General features: G+C 41.9%; 1 protein-coding gene across 1 annotated transcript in view; it reads left to right on the plus strand.

Annotated features, from left to right (window-relative positions):
• VEPH1 (ventricular zone expressed PH domain containing 1) overlaps positions 1 to 19,095 on the plus strand; it is a 755,777-nt gene that overhangs the window by 638,684 nt on the left and 97,998 nt on the right. The window contains exon 12 of the mRNA XM_075340702.1: positions 10,819 to 10,936. Coding sequence (XP_075196817.1) covers positions 10,819 to 10,936 — 118 coding nt within the window. The remainder of the gene's footprint in view (positions 1 to 10,818; positions 10,937 to 19,095) is intronic.

Consider the following 19,095-nt stretch of genomic DNA (forward strand, 5'->3'; position numbering starts at 1 on the left):
CTCTGTGTCCCTTGTTCCACTGAATCCCTAGAAATTTAACCACCTGAGACGGTCCTTGAACCTTGGCATCATTGATTTCCCATCCTTTACTTCTCATATGAGCAACCAGTTTTGTCAATTGATCTTTCACACTTTGCTCATCTTGTCCTTGTGTCATTATATCATCGATATAATGTGAGCTATGCATTTCTGATGGTAGATTGAATCCATCCAAATGCTCTGCCACCGTCCAGTGACAGATTGTGGGGCTATGTAGCCATCCTTGGGGTAACCTGGTAAAGGTATATTGTCTCCCTAACCAAGTGAATGCAAATTTATCTTGAGCCTTCTCTTCTATATGTATAGTAATGAAAGTATTTGCCAAATCAATTACTGCATACCAAGTTCCGGAGTGAGTCTGAATATTTTCCACAATCGTTATTGTATCCGGAACTGCAGCTGTCAAAGGAGGAGTATTCTTGTTTAACTCCCTATAATCAACTGTCATGCGCCAGGAGCCATCACTCTTTTTAACTGGCCAGACAGGATTATTCCATGCGGTAGTAGTAGGGCGCATTACCCCAGTTTCTACCAATTCTTTAATGGTTTCTCCTATCTCTCTGTGACCTGGTATTTGATGTTGTTTTATAGCTACCATTTTTGTAGCTGGAGGCACATGTACAGGGGTTATTTTGACTTTGCCCACCACCACTGGTCCCATTTCCTTATGACAAGACTTAACCCCAAAGGAGAATTTTCCTTCTGTTAGATTAAGAGTCATCCCTTTTAGGACATCAATTCCCAAAATACCGTATACTTCTTAATAGGTAAATTACCTATCTTCAAAGCTACCTGTGTCTGAACCCCGGTGATCGCTTGACCACCTAGTCCAGTAATTTTTACTCGAGGTCCTTTTATTTTTTCTGGGTTTCCGTGAATTAAAGTAGCCTCCGCCCCCGTGTCAATCAAAGCTGGGACTCTTTGAACATTTCCCCCTTTCCAATTTATGCTAAGATTGATGTAGGGATGTTTGTCCCTTTTTATCAAAAGGGGGGCTTGGGTGGCTACCTATGGTAAATCACTTCCTTCTGAACTTTCATTTACACAAACTTCAGTGTGTATTAGCCCTTCCTTCCGCGACCTTTGTGGCCACAGCTGCAGCCAGTTCTTCCCATGGGTAAACTGACTGAAAATCTTCCCAAGACACTTTCTTTGGGGGTTTTTCCCCTTTTCCTTCTGATTTCTTTACCTTGGGGGTTTTTGAGCCCCCCTCCACATTTGTAGTGGTCACTTTCTTTGCGGATAGAACTTTCTGTTTTTACAACTTCCATAATTCTTGTCTCCTTTCCATCAATCCTTTCCTTATTGATCCCGGCTTTAAGCAAAGCCTGGAACATATCTTTGCGAGACACCCGTGGGGCCTCCCCTACTGATTTCCCTTTCCAATCAGGATTGTTTGGCTTACTGTTACCAAGATAGCCTCCAGGGGACGATTTATCCCACTGTTCCATATCCTGTAACTCCCTCATCATCCCTAGAACTACACTGATTGATTCTCCAGTCAGCGCTACAGTTAAGGTTAAAATAACTGTTTTGTATGCTGGAGGAGCATGTTTTTCTTATGCTGGCTGTCAATGGGTACTGGAGGTAATCATCATCCATTCCCAAAACAGGAAGAGCATTCCTTATTGCTTCTTCCTTCAGCCTTTCCATACCATCTTTTAAGGTATACCAAGGTTTATCATTGATAGGAAAGTCTGCTTCTGATGGATATTTGCCCAGAAAAACATGGGCTAAGATCATGATTAAGTTTTGAGTGCCTTGCTCATTATGATCAACAAAATAATTTTTTATTGATCTCTGAATTACTGGATCCCGAGATATGATGACAAATTTTGCCACGTCTCCGGCGTCAAAGTGCACTCCACCTCCTCCGAGATCGTGCATCCTGATCAACCAGGGAATGTCTCCTCCTGGTTTTTGTCTAAACTGTCTTAAAATGCTATCAACTTCTCCTTGAGAGTAATCTTAAAGGGTTACTCGATTCTTTACATGAGGAATCGTTCTCTCATTTGTGATCGCATTACCATCTTCATCATATTGCAGTTTTCCCTGACCATCCCGGACATGTTCCCTGATGATCTCCTTGTCTGTCCTCTCTAGGCGCCTCCTTACTGGGTTAGCCTTACATTCCTGAACTGTTTTCTGGCCACCTAATTCTATCATCTTTTGTTCCATCTGGGAACCTTTCTTCTGCTTCTTTAGATTACGCTCATGCATCGCGTGATATGCACTTGCCAAAATCCAGATGCGCCGTCCTAAAGACACTACATCACCTGCTTTCACAGGGACACTACTGAGAACATTCACAAAAATAGTAGGTTCACTACCCTTGAGCCTATCCTGCCATTGTTCTGACAATCCACAATTGACCAATTCATGTGCTATAAGATTGTAGGGAGCCTCAGTCCAGCCGGGGATTTCCACAACAACCTCCTTAACATTATCCTTACGTTTTCTGAACATTTTGACATTATGCAAAAAGATTGATAAAAAAAAATTGGGAAATTTGCCAAATATGTTTTTAATTTCTAAATTACAAAAAGTTGTTAATTCTTATAGAAGTAATCCTGCTGACTACGCCAATTTATATCTTGCTAAATTCTCCTAAAAAAAGGGGCTGAAAGCTCGTACTTACGAAGCACTCACTGATATCCTAATCAGGCACGAATACTAAGATTCTTTATAGCAAGACATTATTTATTTTAATAGCACATGAATAATCAATGGTACATAGGCATTAGCACTACTTTATAGTAATAGAATCTTATACAATAACAGAAATATGCATCAACATTACCGTATGTTGTAGCACGCCTTTATCATTGGAGGGACTCGATTAGTGAGAAGGAAAACAACCCGACCTCTGCATCACAGGAACAGTGCGCCCACTTTGAGCGTCCTGGAAAAATCTCCCTAATCTCACTAAGTGAGCCCTGTATTTTTATACATTGTGTTTGTCGTGTGCACCGAGTATTGCAATTGTGACCAGCATGTGATTGCTAAGTCATGGTCATGTAACCTGACCACACACTGCTGTGGGAACCCGTAGCTTCCTGCACATTTTGCCAGCTGACCACTGACTGACCACTAGTTTCCTGCATATTTTGCAATGAGCCGTGAATTTTACATGCCAGTTTCCTACACATGTCTTTAACTAACCACGAGTTTCCTGAATATTTTAAACTGTAAGCGTTCCTTCCTCATAGTGGTTTGTTCAAGACTTACTAATACATATGCTCTTCATCATGGTGAAAGCGGGTCAACCAGAGGACATCTTTCTGATACTGAGTTTTGGATGGATCAAATAATACCTGTGATCACTATCTTTAGATTAGGATTCCTATCTAATCACACTCATTCTTTCAGTCATATCACATTGGTATCACAGCTCCACTCCGACTCAGACGTCAGCAAGGTGGAGGTGGGGTACTGGTATGGGCTGGTATCATCAAAGATGAACTTGTGGGACCTTTTCTGGTTGAGGATGAAGTGAAGCTCAACTCCCAGACCTACTGCCAGTTTTTGGAAGACAACTTCTTCTACAGTGGTACAGGAAGAAGTCGATATTGTTCAAGAAAAACATGATTTTCATGCAGGACAATGCTCCATAACATGTATCCAACAACTCCACAGTGTGGCTGGCCAGTAAAGGTCTAAAAGATGAAAAAATAATGACATGACCCCCTTGTTCACCTGATCTGAACCCCAGAGAGAACTTGTGGTCCTTCATAAAATGTAAGATCTACAGGGAGGGAAAACAGTACACCTCTCGGAACAGTGTCTGGGAGGCTGTGGTGGCTGCTGCACGCAATGTTGATCGTAAACAGATCAAGCAACTGACAGAATCTATGGATGGTAGGCTGTTGAGTGTCATCATAAATAAAGGTGGCTATATTGGTCTCTACTTTTTGGGTTTTGTTTTTGCATGTCAGAAATGTTATTTCTAAATTCTGTGCAGTTATATTGGTTTACCTGGTGAAAATAAACAAGTGAGATGGAAATATATTTGTTTTTTATTAAGCTGCCTAATAATTCTGCACAGTAATAGTTACCTGCACAAACAGATATCCTCCTAAGATAACGAAATCTAAAAAAAAAAACACTCCAACTTCCAAAAATATTAAGCTTTGATATTTATGAGTCTTTTGGGTTGATTGAGAACATAGTTGTTGATTAATAATAAATAAAATCCTCTAAAATACAACTTGCCTAATAGAATTATTAGGTAAGTTGTATTTTAGAGGATTCTATTTACACACAGTGTAGAAATGTATCATGTCACTGGAATCACAAATTGCATCAACACTATGGAGTTAATAAATAGTAGTCTTTAAGACATTTTTTGAAACCTATAGGTATAAAGCAAAGCATGTATACTGTCAGCCCACTATATTAACCATCTGTGGCATCTTATTAACCTAAATGGGCTAATTGCATACATGCAGTCATGTGCTGACTAGATGCATTCGGCTTCACTCAATTCATCTTCATTGAGAGAAGCCAGATGAGGCTAGTCAGCAATACATGGAAATCATGACAATGCATGATTAACCTCTTTATGACATATGATGTATATGTTTTGTCTTTGATGCAGCCTCATACACTGAGCCCTCATCTTGTCTGCACATGTCAGCTGATCTGGTCAGCCAACATGTGCCTCTAACAGTAGAGTTGAGTGAGTACCTAACTATTCGTACTCACTATACTCATAATGGGTACTGTCTAATATTCGCATATTCATTCCAAATAGTGTGTGCAATGCAACTCAATGGGGAAAACTATCAATGTAACGAGTAACCCGAATTCCGCACTATTCGCTACTCATGCGAATAGTACAGCATTCGGGTTACTCGTTACTTTGCGAGTTTTTCCACATTGACTTGCATTACACACGCTTTTTGGAACAAATATGAGACTATTAGACAATATTCGTTATGAGTATAGCGAGTACGAATAGTTAGGTACTCGCTCAACTCTAGCTAACAGTCGTGAGTGGATTGGAGATCTGCTGATGGCTGATAAGCAGTTAAATCCTGCTGTCAATCTCTCACAGTGGGATTTAACATGTGTCAGCATCCCATCGGGAATCCAGTGATGTGATCATGGAGCACCGATAGGTTGTCCTAAGAGCCCATGCACTGCATAGCACAAGTGATCAGATTATCGCACCTTCAAGTCCCCTAATAGGACTAGTAAGAACAGTAGAAATAAATAAATAAAAAAAAACAAAAGGTCATATCACCCACATTGAAAATAAAACAATAAAAAATACATATTTGGTATTTCTGTATTCAGAAATATCTCATCTATCAAAATATAAAAGAAAAATAATCAGATCAGTAAGTGCAACAACAACAAAAAAATCAAAACACCAGAATTACATGCTTTTTAGGCAATGGCCATGGCGAGAAGGGGTTAAATAGTCTGTGCAGTCACATAGAGAAAGTGCACACTATGCTCTCCAATCTGGACAACTATTTTAATTAGAATCTCCTTCCATGCAGTAACCATTCTACTTATTTGATTTTGGTTTGGTCACACACCAACTCAAATTAAGTTTTCACATTGCATAATTATAATAAAAAATGGGTATATTTGTTTACTGTTTTAAGCCACTAATTTTCTCTCTTCCTGTAATTATATAAAGCTTTAATATCATTTTCGTTACACACTAAGGCGACTGATCTGTTTTCCTACCCTCCAATTCTTCCCTGTAATTTAAAGGCACTCAATTTCAACATCACTGCACTTTTTTTCCATATGATTAGAATTGCAGTAAATAGCGCAGATGCCACCCACCAGTGGTTTAGCTGTTTCAGGCTTTTGATTTGCTTTTGCATTATTTGAAAAGAATAAATAGAATTATATGAGCTAAGGCCGATGTTTGTGATACTGTCAGTCACACTGAGTAATTAGGACTTTTCATTGCTTGCAAAAATATTTCCAATCTTGTAAGTTTTTTATCATCAAAGTTTTATCTGCATTCAGCACATGAATGAAATTAAAATCAAACACATGTGCTTCCGGTTCAGCTGCACAGTGGCCTCCTTTTATAGCAATTACAGCTGAAAGCCACTTTGGATAAGTCTCTATGAGCTTTACACATCTTGCCACTGGGATTTTTGCCCACTCCTCAAGGCAAAACTGCTCCAGGTCTTTCAAGTTAGATGGTTTCCTCTGGTGAACAGCAATCTTCAAGTCTCATCACAGATGCTCAATTGGATTAAGGTCTATGCTTTGACTAGGCCACTTCAATATATTTGCGTGCTTCCCATTAAACCACTCGAGTGTTGCTTTAGCAGTATGCTTTGGGTCTTTATCTTGTTGGAAGGTCCATCCCAGTCTCAAATCACTGACAGACACATGTTTTGTTCAAGAATATCCCTGTATTTCGCTCCATCCACCTTCCCCTCAGCTCAGACCATTTTCCTGTCTCTGCTGTCGAAAAACATCCCCTCAACATGATGCTGCCACCACCATGTTTTACTATGGGGATTGTGTTCTTTGGTTGATGAGCTGTGTTGATTTGGTGCCAGACATAGCATTTACTGTAGTGGCAAAAAAAGTTCAATTTTGGTGCCATCTGACCACAGTACCTTCCTTCATACATTTGGTGAGTCTCCCACATGTCTTTTGGCAAAATAAAAACAAGCCTTCCAATTTTTAGATATCAGTAAAGACTTTTTCTAGCCATTCTTTCATAAAGGTCAGCTCTATGGAACATACAGCTTATTGTGGTGGTATGGACAGATACTCCAGTCTCTGCTTGGGAACTCTGCAGCCCCTTCAGGGTTACCTTTGGTTTCTGTGCTGCCTCTCTGATGAATGCCTTCCTTGCCTGGGCTGAAAGTTTTGGTGGGCGGCCCTATCTCTGGTCACGTTTGTTGTGATAACATGTTCTTTCTATTTGATAATAATGCATTTGATGGTGCTCCTGGGGATCATCAAAGATTAGGATATTTTTTAGAACCTAACCCTGACTTGTACTTCTCAACAACTTTGTCTCTGACTTGTTTGGAGATCTCTTTCGTCTTCATGGTTAGTGGTACCTCTTGTTTAATGGTATTGCAGCCTCTCTGGCCTTTCAGTAAAGGTGTGTATATACTGACAGACCATAGGACACAGGTGGAATTCCTGTCACTAAGCATATCACTAAGTAATGTAACAAAATAGGTAAAATGCCAAGGGGCTGCAAGGCACTGTATGCACTATATATGTTGTGTGTCATGCCATATATGTTTATGTCCCTATGTGGACTACCGCATATATGTGTTAAAACATGTGTGATGTGTTGACGTGCATTTTGTGTCTGTCTCTGTCTGTCTGTCTGTCTATCATATATAAACAAAGTTGGTGGTGGGACAGACACATGTCCAGGCTGGGACACTTTGTTGCTTGTTTCTGCCCCTGCATCAAATGAATCTAAGAACATAGAGCAGAAAGCAGACACAAAGCACAAAACACAAAACACAAAGCAGAAAATCTTCGGCAGCTGTGGACAGTTGTATATGCCAATAAGTGTCACTTTCTGTAGGTGATTCTGCAGGAAGAAATGAAATACCAGATCTCTTGTATACAGTACTGAAGGTCTAATGTGTTCTGTATTACTTATCAGGAAGAGTTACCAAATATGACTTCAGACAGCAATTACATCAGGTTTCCATTATCTGTGTTCAGCAGACAAATGGATATCATATACAGTATTTGACATCATCATACATATCTTTCCAATTATTTATTTCCCTGTCCTAGAATCTAACTAACACACAATAAGACATTGGATGGAAGATTGCTGACTAGGTTTTTCACCTTCTGTCCTTCTATGCTTTGGGGAGAAGGGATAGTTCAAAGTCATAATACTGTCTAAATGCCATGTGGTGCTGAATTTAATCACTTAGACCTCCTAACATTTTAAACATTTTTGGGTCCTTTCTGAAGACCCACTTTAAAGAGAATCATTCAGCATGATTTTGTAATGTAAAGACATGGCTGTAATACAGATTAAAATTATACCTTTTGTTAAGAAATCCGCTTATTTCAAGGACCATGGTAAAGAGTTGGAGTGTTTGTATACATCTTTTCATGGGACAACACTGAAGATATGACACTATGATACAATGTAAAGTAGTCAGGGTACAGCTTGTATATCAATGTAAATTTGGTGTGCCCTCTAAATAACTCAACACACAGCCATTAATGTCGAAACAGCTGGCAACAAAAGTGAGTACACCCCTAAGTGAAAATGACCAAATTGTACTCAAAGTGTCAATACTTTGTGTGGTCATTAATACTTACAAGAACTGAGTTAACTATCTTGGGCATGGAGTTCACTAGAGCTTCACAGGAGCCACTGGAATCCTTTTCCACTCCTCCATGCCATCATCACAGAAATGGTGAATGTTAGAGACCTTGTGTTCCTCCACCTTCCATTTGAGAATGCCCCACAGATGATTAATTGGGTATAGATCTGCAGACATGCTTGGCCAGTCTAGCACCTTTACCCTCAGTTTGTTTAGCAAGGCAGTGGTCATCTTGAAAGTGTGTTTGGGGTCATTATCATGTTTCCAAAGGGGGGGGTCATGCTCGGCTTCAGTATGTGACATTTTGACATTCCTGGTTCCCTCAATAAACTGTAGATCCCCACAGCCAACAGCTCTCATGCAGCCTCAAACCATGACAGCCCACCACCATGCTTGACTGTAGACAAGATACACTTGTCTTTTATACTTTTCACCTGGTTGCCACCACACAAGCTTGACACTATCTGAACTAAATAAGTTTATTTTGGTCTCAACAGACTACAGGACATGGTTTCAGTAATCCCTGTACTTAGTCTGCTTGTCTTCAGCAAACCATTTGCTGGCTTTCTTCTGCATAATCTTTAGAAGATGACAGCCATGCAGACCAATTTGATGCAGTGTGCGGTATATAGTCTGAGCACTTACAACATGACCCTTAATCCTTTAACCTCTGCAGCAATGCTGGCAGGTCTCATACAACAATTTTGACAAGAGAACCTCTATATATGATGCTAATATTGTGCACTCAACCTCTTTGGTCGATCATGGCGAGTCCTGAGTGGAGGTCTGAGTTGAACCTGTCTTGTTAAACTGCTGGATTATCTTGGCCACCTTGCTGCAGCTCAGTTTCAGGGTGTTGGCAATCTTCTTATAGCCTAGGCCATCTTCATGTTGAGCATCATTTCTTTGTTTCAGATCCCCAGAGAATTCTTTGCCTGGAGGAGCCATGTTGAACTTCCAGTAACCAGTATGAGAGTGTGTGAGTGATAACACCAAATTATCACATCTGCTCCCCATTCACACTTGAAACCTTGTATCACATGTCACTAGAATGGGAAAGTGGTTAATTCGGCACAATTTGTTGAATTTCACTTAGGGGTGTACTAACTTTTATTGTCAGTTGTTTAGAAAATAATGGCTGTGTGTTGAGTTATTTAGAGGGCACACCAAATTTATACTGTTTATACAATCTGTACACTGATATACAATCTGTACTCTATATTGTATGTATCAAAGTGTTATATCTTCAATGTTGAACCATGAAAAGATATAATAAAATATTTACAAAAATGTGAGGAGTTTATTCACTTTTGTGATATACTGTATTTAATGACTTTGTACGTCCATAGGGAATTTGTCCCATAGAATTTATGAGTACAGAAAAAATATTCGAATATCACTGTCATATTGAAATCTAGCTGCAGTGTGTATTTAACATTGTTGTTTAGCCGATGAATTTATTTGTACTATTCCTCATATTGTGAGCATGTAATAATTTCAAGGAAGAGAGCAAGTTCTTGGAAGTAATAGTTATGTATTTTCTAAGTGATTTATACCTAGAAGATACACAAGAGGTCATAGCATGGAATTATGGTATCAATATACTAAAGCGGGCTTTACACGAGACGATAGATTGTGCGATATGTCGTTGGGGGTCACGGTTTTCGTGACGCACATCCGGCATACCGCATGACGTGGTTTCGTGTGACACCTCCTAGCGACGCAGTATCGCTCACAAATCATGAGTCGTGTACTCGTCGCTAGGTTTCATGTAATTGTTTAATTAAAATGGTGCCGGTTGTTAATCGTTTCAGTGGCATCACACGTTGCTCCGTGTAACACCACGGGAACGATGAACAGCAGCTTTACCTGCCTCCCGCGGCACCCGACGGCTTAATGGAAGGAAGAAGGTGGGCGGGATGTTTACATCCCGCTCATCTCCGCCCCTCCACTTCTATTGGCCGCCTGCCGTGTGATGTCGCTGTGACGCCGAACATCCCGCCCACTCCAGGAAGTGGACGTTCGTTGCCCACAGCGAGGTCGTCCGGAAGGTAAGTACGTGTGATGGGGGTAAAACGAGTTTGTGCACCATGGGCAACTAATTGCCCATGACGCAAAAACGATGGGGGCGGGTACGATCTATTGTGCTATCGCACAATCTATCGTCTCGTGTAAAGCAGGCTTAACACTTCTACAATAATGGTGATGATAATGACAGAAGCAGAAGGCAAATAGTATGGACATTCCATCATGAAATCACACAGTTCAGTCATTATTAAACCCTATGGAATGAACACTGGCCTCAGTGCAAAACCTTGGCTAACATCTAGCATATCTTCAGCCATTCGATGGTAGGCACAGCATGAGACCGCTCACATCTTGGCTCCCACTTGGAATACAAATATTTTGAATTTCTTGGTTATATTTGAAGTTTATTTGCAAAAGTAATAATGCGTATTGTGTGTTTTTGTTCTAGGATTTGGATCTTATACATACGCATCTGGAAGAAGTGAGGTTTTTTGATCTTTTTGGATATAGTGAGGAAACCGGGTCATGGCTTTGTTTTATGTGCAACAATCCAGAGAAGGCATCAGGTAATAAATAGCCATACATGCTGTGAAAGCAAGAGGGGAGAACTTTGTTAAAGGCTTATTGCTTTTCAATCTCGCTGAGACACTATGGACTGCACAATATGTTGTTATTTTTTACAATTCTCGCTGAAAACAATAATTTTTCACTAGTAGTGTAAATACAATATATATTTGTCACTAGTCTACAAAGTATTACCTAGTGCTGACCTGTTAGAAAAATGTGCACAAACAGTGGTCCCACAGTCTTGGTAACTGGTCAAACAATTTTTGTCATACATAAACATGAAAAACTCAGTCAAAATTGTTTCATCATTTTGTGCTTTTTTTTGTTAAGGATTATTAAGTAATCTGATAATCCAAGATACTTTGAGTAGAGAGAAGTAGTTAAAGGTTTTTTTTTACCATTGAATTAAAGTTTTGTAATTTTTAAATGGTAAAACTGCTAAGTGATCTTGGTAATACTAAGCAAAATATTACCGTAAGAATGGATAGATTTTCCTAGTACCCCAACATTCATATGTGAACATGGCCAGAAACGGAATATACAGTAACTAATCCAAGTAAATGGATTATGTTAAATATACTGGCATTTAAGGATAAGTAATGGTTCACTATTATGGGACATTATCATGATAAATGTGGTGAACAAGTAATTTTTAACATTTTAAATATGGGTGGTAGTAGTAGAAGGAAAACTGCTTGCTGACAAACCAACATTTAACAATATTATGGCAGTTCTCGCAAAGTCTAGAGCTGCAGAGAGACTGCACAGCTGGAGGAGTGGGCAGCCAATTTTCAGAGACAGCAAGAATCCACATGGAGAAGGCAAAGTTGTTGTTTTTTTACCAAATCTGCCTTCCTGATCTAGTAAGTACTGAATGATCATTTTTTAGAGAGTTTAGGAAGCAGTCCCACTGATCTTGTTACTGGCAGGTGACAGGAGTGTGCAGGAGCTGCTAAGTCATAGCAGACTCAGATCACCTACACAGCATATGCAGGACCATTGGTGTACTGCCAATGGCGGCTGACCAAGTGGGTGGTATGGTGACCATGAGTCGTGGGGACCTGGTACAAGTGCCGGAATCAGGCCCCCCCAATGCGGTATTGCACTCTCAACTGTACCTCGGATGCCAATACAGTTGAAAGCAATTATGAAAAAGGCACCCATCCGCTCACTCCTCCATCATTCTAACTGTGTTTGGATTCTGATGTCTCAGCACAGCAGGCATGATGATGTCACTATATTGCATCCACTGTGACGAGATGTGTAGTGCTTCAGACTACACGCTGCAGAGAGTAGAGCAACGGTAGAACAATAAAAGTGAGTTGTGCTGATTTTTTAGTACATTGTGGGGGCAATTATACTCTTTGGAGGGCTATGGGGGTTGCATTATTAATAAATGGAAGGCAATGTGGGGCTCATTACACTGTATGGAAGGATATATGGGATGCATTATGCTGTATGGAAGGCAATGTGGGGCAAATTATACTGTATGGAAGGCAATGTGTGGCCCATTACACTGTACAGAGTGCAATGTGAGGCCGTATTATACTGTATGGAAGACAATGTGGGGTCGAATTATACTTTATGGAAGGAAACAATGGGCCCATTATACTATATGGAAAGCAATGTTGGATCCATTATACTGTCTGGAAGGCAATGTGGGGAGCATTGAACAGTATGGAAAGCAATGTGGTATGCATTATACTATATGAAAGGCAATGTGGGGCCCATTATACTGTTTGGAAGACAATGTGGGGCACATTATACTGTATGGAAAGCATTGTAGGGCCCATTATACTACATGGAAGGCAATGCAGGACACATTATACTGTATGGAAGGCAATATGGGGTGGATTATGCTATATAGAATGCAATGTGAGCCCCATTATACTATATGGAAGGTAATGTGGGGCACATTATACTGTAGGGAAGTCAATGTTCGGCCCATTATACTACCTGGTAGGCAATGTGAGGCACAATATTCTGTATGGAAGGCTATGTAGATCCATTACACTATATGGAGGGCAATGGGAGGCTCATTATACTGTATGGAAGGCAATAGTGAGCCCATTATACTTAACGAAAGGCAATGTGGGACTAATTATACTTTATGGAAAGCTATATGGCGCGGGGGCCATTATACTGGTTGCAGGACTATGTGTGGAGTTAATATACTGTTTGCAGGGCTGTGGGGAACCATTATGTTTGAAGGACTAGTGGGTTCCATCCTACAGTGTGGAAGGTTTTATTGGGGCCATCATATAGTGTAGAGGTTTGTGTTTGGGCAATAATACTATATGGAGGTTGGGACATCATACTGTGTTCGGGTTATTATACTTTGCTGGGGTGTGCAGTACAGTCATCATACTCTGCGTGTGGAGGATACTGTGAAGTAATTCACTGTGGGGGTATCATACTGTGTTTGGGGGTCACTTTTGTTGGCATCATACTTCATGGGGGCAATAAAAGAGTAATTTAGGGGCTTCAATAGGAGGTAAATTACTTTATTAGGGCTGGAAAGTTGTCCAAATGTCTGTTATGAAACACAAAGTAAAAAGTAAGAATAGACAGAAAATAAAAATGTGCCTAAACATGTATGAAGGAAAATGATCACAACTTTACCTGCTAAACTGATTGCTCCATTAGAAGATTCTGTTCCATATGTGGGTCGATCCTACATCAACCCATGTATGGACCTGCAGTGGAACTCATGGAGGATCTGCGGTGGAACGCATTGATGCATTCCACTACAGGTCCTTAATGCGTTCCACCGCAGGTACTTGTGTTCCACTGTGTCCCAGGTCCCCAAGCAGTATGGTATCACCGGGAGTGTGTGTTTGTGTTCCACCCCAGGTCCTCGATGTGTTCCACTGCAGATTCTCATGCTCCATGGCATCCCATTTGGGGTCTGGTGGGTATGATTGATCTGTCTCCTCTCTTATGAGGGTGTTTGCTTTCTTTACTGAAGTGTCCTGCAGTATTCTTAACTTTTTTTTAGCTGCATGGACTCTTAATTATAGAACCCCAACTAGGGCTTATGTTCGGGATAGGGCTTATATGTATACCTTACTCCAAAAAGGCCAAAAATTCCTGCTAGAGCTTATTTTAGGGTTAGAGCTTATTTTCATTTAATGTGATATCTGAAAAATGAGTCTGGAAGGACAAAAAAACAGATTTCTCCGATAAGATATATTGCAAAATAGATTTTTTTCTAATGAAAATTAAAATGATGGTTACTCTTTATTTAAGTGTAGTTGATTGCTCAGATGCTTTCTTGTGACCAAAAGTTCATATAAGATATGTGTTTGTTCCATTATAGTACATTTTGTGGGTAAACTGTGTGTGGCCCACAGTAGCAATTTATTACAGTTCCAAGAATTGTTTGTGTTTTCGGCTCTAAGTGATGACTGATGGAAAAACCACAGATTCTTAAATTGCTGTTCTCTATCATGGGAGCCTGGGTGTTCACACCCTAGTATGGCGCGTCTTGTTATGAATATACATCAGATGCCTCAGCATTTTATCTCCACTTATACTGATCTTATTAAATGTATACACTGAAACACCGTGGTTTGTAGCTGCCTGTGGTTTGTTTACTGTCTGTTCTTTCCCTAAACATGTTATCTTTCTGCTGAAATCTTTATTTTCTAGTTATAAAATTGCAGGGAAGTTATTCTCATTTGCACTTTTTCCATAATAAACCTCATTGCTTAAGTCATGCATGCGATGGTCAGCAAATCTTAAAGCTATCAGCAATCATGAAACATCAAATTGCTAGTGTAGTACTTCATTGCTAAAAAAATATGGATGGTATATTTAAGTTTATTTAAAAACAAAGATACTGAAAAGGGATTAAGCAATTACTAAATACAACAGAAACCTGTCATTAAGTTTTAAGCAACTAAACCGCAAATATTGCATGGTTTTTGAGTGCATTTTAAGAGATGACATGCAATGATATATTAGAGAGAATAATATAATAACTTACAACCAGCATGGATTCATGAAAGATAAGTCATGTCTAACCGACCTGTTGGGGTTTTATGAGGAGGTAAGTGCAAATCTGGATATTGGTAATGCAGCTGATGGGATTTATTTGATACTGTAACACATAATAGCCTTATACTAAAGATTAGAGTTGAGCGCGGTTCGCGGTTCGTGGTTCTCCAGTTCGCGGCTCGAGTGATTTTGGGGGCTGTTCTAGATCGAACTAGAATTCGAGCTTTTTTGCAAAAGCTCGATAGTTCTACATACGTTCGAGAACGGTTCTAGCAGCAAAAAACCCAGCTAATTCCTAGCTGGCTTTCCGCTGTAATAGTGTAAGTCACTCTGTGACTCACACTATTATGACATTTCAGTGTATAGTGTGCGGGAACAGCACATTCAGATCACTGCTGTTTGGATAATGGCGATCGCCATTTTTTTTTTCCTTGTCTTCCTTCCCTAAGCGCGCGCGTGTAGTGGGGCAGGTCAGCATGTCAGCTAATCCCAGACACACACACACACAGCTAAGTGGACTTTTAGCCAGAGAAGCAACGGCATGTGTGATAGGATGTCCATGTCACCTGTCCCTGCATTATAAAACCGGACATTTTCCTCCAGCACGCCATTATCTGCCTTCTGCGTCCTTGGTGTCAGACATCACTGGCGCAGCTCCTATCGCCGATACAGCTGTATATGCTCCATACACAGCGCTGGACAGCATAGGGATAGCACTTTCTATCAGTCCTTTTAAGGGCTCATACCGGCAGGGTCAGAGCCATAGGTGACAGGTCCTGAAAACAGAGTTTAACAGCTACACAAGATGACAGCGTCTGTGTAGCTAAGGTCAGGGATTTCCTCGCTGCATTTCCCCATTAGGAGGGATAGAAAGGAAGGCTTCCTTTCCTCTACCCAGAGACCCACAACCCTGCCACTGTACCCTCCTGCCCTTTGCACACTCCAACTCATTGTTACTAAGCCATTATACTAGCAAACACTGAGTGTACTTAGTGGCATCCTAAACGTGGCTATTGGACTTCTGTATAGTCCCACTAGTGCAAAGATATTTGCAGCACGTCTGCCTGCATTGCACACTCAAACTCATTGTAACTAAGCCATTATACTAGCAAACACTCAGTGAACTTAGTGGCATCCTAAACGTGGCTATTGGACTTCTGTATAGTCCCAGTAGTGCAAAGATATTTGTTATATATTGTTACTAAGCCATTATACTAGCAATTTATGCTGCCAGTTTAAGGGCCGTAGTTGCATTGTCAGGGATATTTATTCTTTATTATTCTGCTGTTAATAAAGCTAGACTACAGCTGCAATCTACACCACCTCTCAATTTTTACTACCACATTTTCAGTGCACAATCTTGTCGCAATCAACATGAGTGGCAAAATGACAGATGCTGGTGGAAAGGGGAAGAGGCGTGGTGGAAAAGGAAAAAAAGGGTTTGTCCGTGGGGAAGGTGGCAAAGCTCCATTATCATCTGCTGAAGATAGACCATCTACCAGCAAAAGTAAGATGTCTACTACTTACCGTGGACAATCCGATGTGCTCCCTTTTTTACGGACACAAACAACAGGAGCAAAGGTAGATGATGGCCAAAAAATGAAAATGCTTGAATGGATCTCAAGTGGTCCAACAAGTGCCCTCTCAGCCACCTCAACTACCGCATCCAAAAAACACCAGTCCTCTGAGTTGTCATCCCAATCAAACTTGCTTTCTCCCAGCTCTGAAGTCTCCATCAGCCCTGCACAGTATGGTGGAACTGAGATGGCTGAGTCTGCAGAGCTGTTCAGTCACACTATAGCCTGGGAATCAGAGGTCTGCTCCCAAGCTACAGTGAGTACAGACCAGGAAATGGTCTGCAGTGATGCCCAGAACCTTTGTGACTCTGATTCAGGCCGTGATGACGAAGTTTCTGAGCATAATGTTGACCCTTTGTCACAAACTGTAACACCTGTGGTTATAGACAATGAGGAACATACTGATGACGATGAGACGCAGATACCAGATTGGGATGACAACTTAAATATTCGGTCAGGGCAAGAAGAGGCTCGGTCTGAGGGGGGGGGGAGTGCAAACACAACAATTGATGATGAAGTTCTAGATCCCACCTACTGTCAACCCCCAGTCAGGCACTCGAGGAGGTCAACAGAGGCGGTGGAGGAGGATGCAACTGATGACGAAGTTACCTTGCGCCTTCCTGGACAGAGTCGGAGCACTAGTAGCACGTCTACAACTGCATCATCAGCCACCACTCTGCCTCTGAGCACTAGTCGGGGGGGCTCAGCAGGTCGCATGCCCTCTAAGCCTTGCCTAGCCTGGTCCTTTTTTGACATAGAAAAAGATCGCCCAAATTATGTGATGTGTAAAATTTGTCATGATTCTGTTAGTAGAGGTCAAAACCTCAGCAGTTTGACAACTTCTTCCATGAATCGTCACATGAATAAATATCATAGGTCCCAGTGGGAAGTTCACCGTGCTGCAATGCAGCCTAGCGGAGCGAACCATCCACCGCCTGCCCCTTCCAGTGCATCCGCGCGCTCTTCATCTTCTAGGACTGTGGGGACAGCTGTCACACCTGGTTTTCCACGCACAACTTCCACCACTGTAACCGCAACAGGCAGTTTGCTTGGTAGGTCGTCAGTTGGTTTGGAAGGGGAAACAAGTGAGTGTGTACAGCTCTCTCAGACATCGATAGCACCAACGTTGGATGAAGGCAACATCATGTCTCCGCCTGCACTTTCCTCACAAACCTGCATTTTTCCAGGGACACGCTACTCAACACCGTCTACACACAGCAGCCAGATCTCTGTCCCTCAGATGTGGTCAAATAAAAGGCCATTTCCTGCGACCCATGACAAAGCTAAGAGGTTGACTCTATCCCTCTGTAAGCTCTTGGCTCCGAAATGCTGCCTTTCCGCCTAGTGGACACACAGGATTTTAGAGACCTTATGTCTGTCGCTGTGCCCCAGTACCAGATGCCTAGTCGCCACTACTTCTCTAAGAAAGGTGTGCCCACACTACACCAGCATGTCGCACACAACATCACCGCTTCCTTGAGAAACTCTGTGTGTGAACGGGTGCATTTCACCACCGATACTTGGACCAGTAAGCATGGACATGGACGTTACATGTCGCTGACTGGGCACTGGGCAACTATGGTGATAGATGGTGCCTTCACTTGTCTGCTGCACAAGTCTTGCCGTCCCCACGACTTGTGTGTCAATCCTCTGTCTGTCCAAGTTCCGCCACTGCTTCTGCCTCTTCCACCTCATCTGGGTCCTCCACCTCCACCCCAAGCCTGCCTGGTCAGGGCACCAGCGTTCTCACTGCGCAGAAGGAATCACGCACCCCTCATTACTATGCTGGCAGCAGAGTGCAACGGCATCAGGCGGTCTTTAGCTTGACATGTCTTGGTAATAGGAGTCACACAGCTGAGGAGTTGTGGTCAGCTCTGCGGTCTGAGTTTAATAAATGGTTGTCTCCACTCAACCTGCAGCCTGGTAAGGCCGTGTGCGACAATGCTGCAAACCTGGGTGCGACCCTTCGCCTGGGCAAGGTGACACCCGTGCCTTGTATGGCTCACATGTTGAACCTTGTTGTCCAGCAATTTTTAACACACTATCCAGGCCTAGATGGCCTCCTGACCAGGGCACGAAAACTGTCTGCTCACTTCCGCCGTTCAACCGCCGCAGCTGAGCGACTTGCATCGCTCCAGAAGTCTTTCGGCCTGCCGGTTCATCGCCTGAAATGCGATGTGGCGAAACGCTGGAATTCGACTCTCCACATGTTACAGCAACTGTGGCAGCACCGCCGAGCCCTGGTGCAATACGTCATGACGTATAGCCTGGGCCAACGAGATGCAGAGGTGGGGCAGATCACCCTGATGGAGTGGTCTCAGATCAAGGACCTATGCACCCTTCTGCACAGTTTCGACATGGCGACGAATATGTTTAGCGCTGACAATGCCATTATCAGCATGACAATTCCAGTCATTTACATGCTGGAGCACACGCTAAACACTATTTGGAGTCAGGGTGTGGGACAACAGGAAGGGGAGGAACTACAGGAGGATTCATATGCGCAAGGGACAACAACATCACCAAGGTCCAGACGTTCATCATCACCAACGTGGCAGGCATGGGACCATGGAGGACAGGGA

Source organism: Anomaloglossus baeobatrachus, chromosome 3 (genome assembly GCF_048569485.1).
Source record: "Anomaloglossus baeobatrachus isolate aAnoBae1 chromosome 3, aAnoBae1.hap1, whole genome shotgun sequence".
NCBI classification, from domain to species: domain Eukaryota; kingdom Metazoa; phylum Chordata; class Amphibia; order Anura; family Aromobatidae; genus Anomaloglossus; species Anomaloglossus baeobatrachus.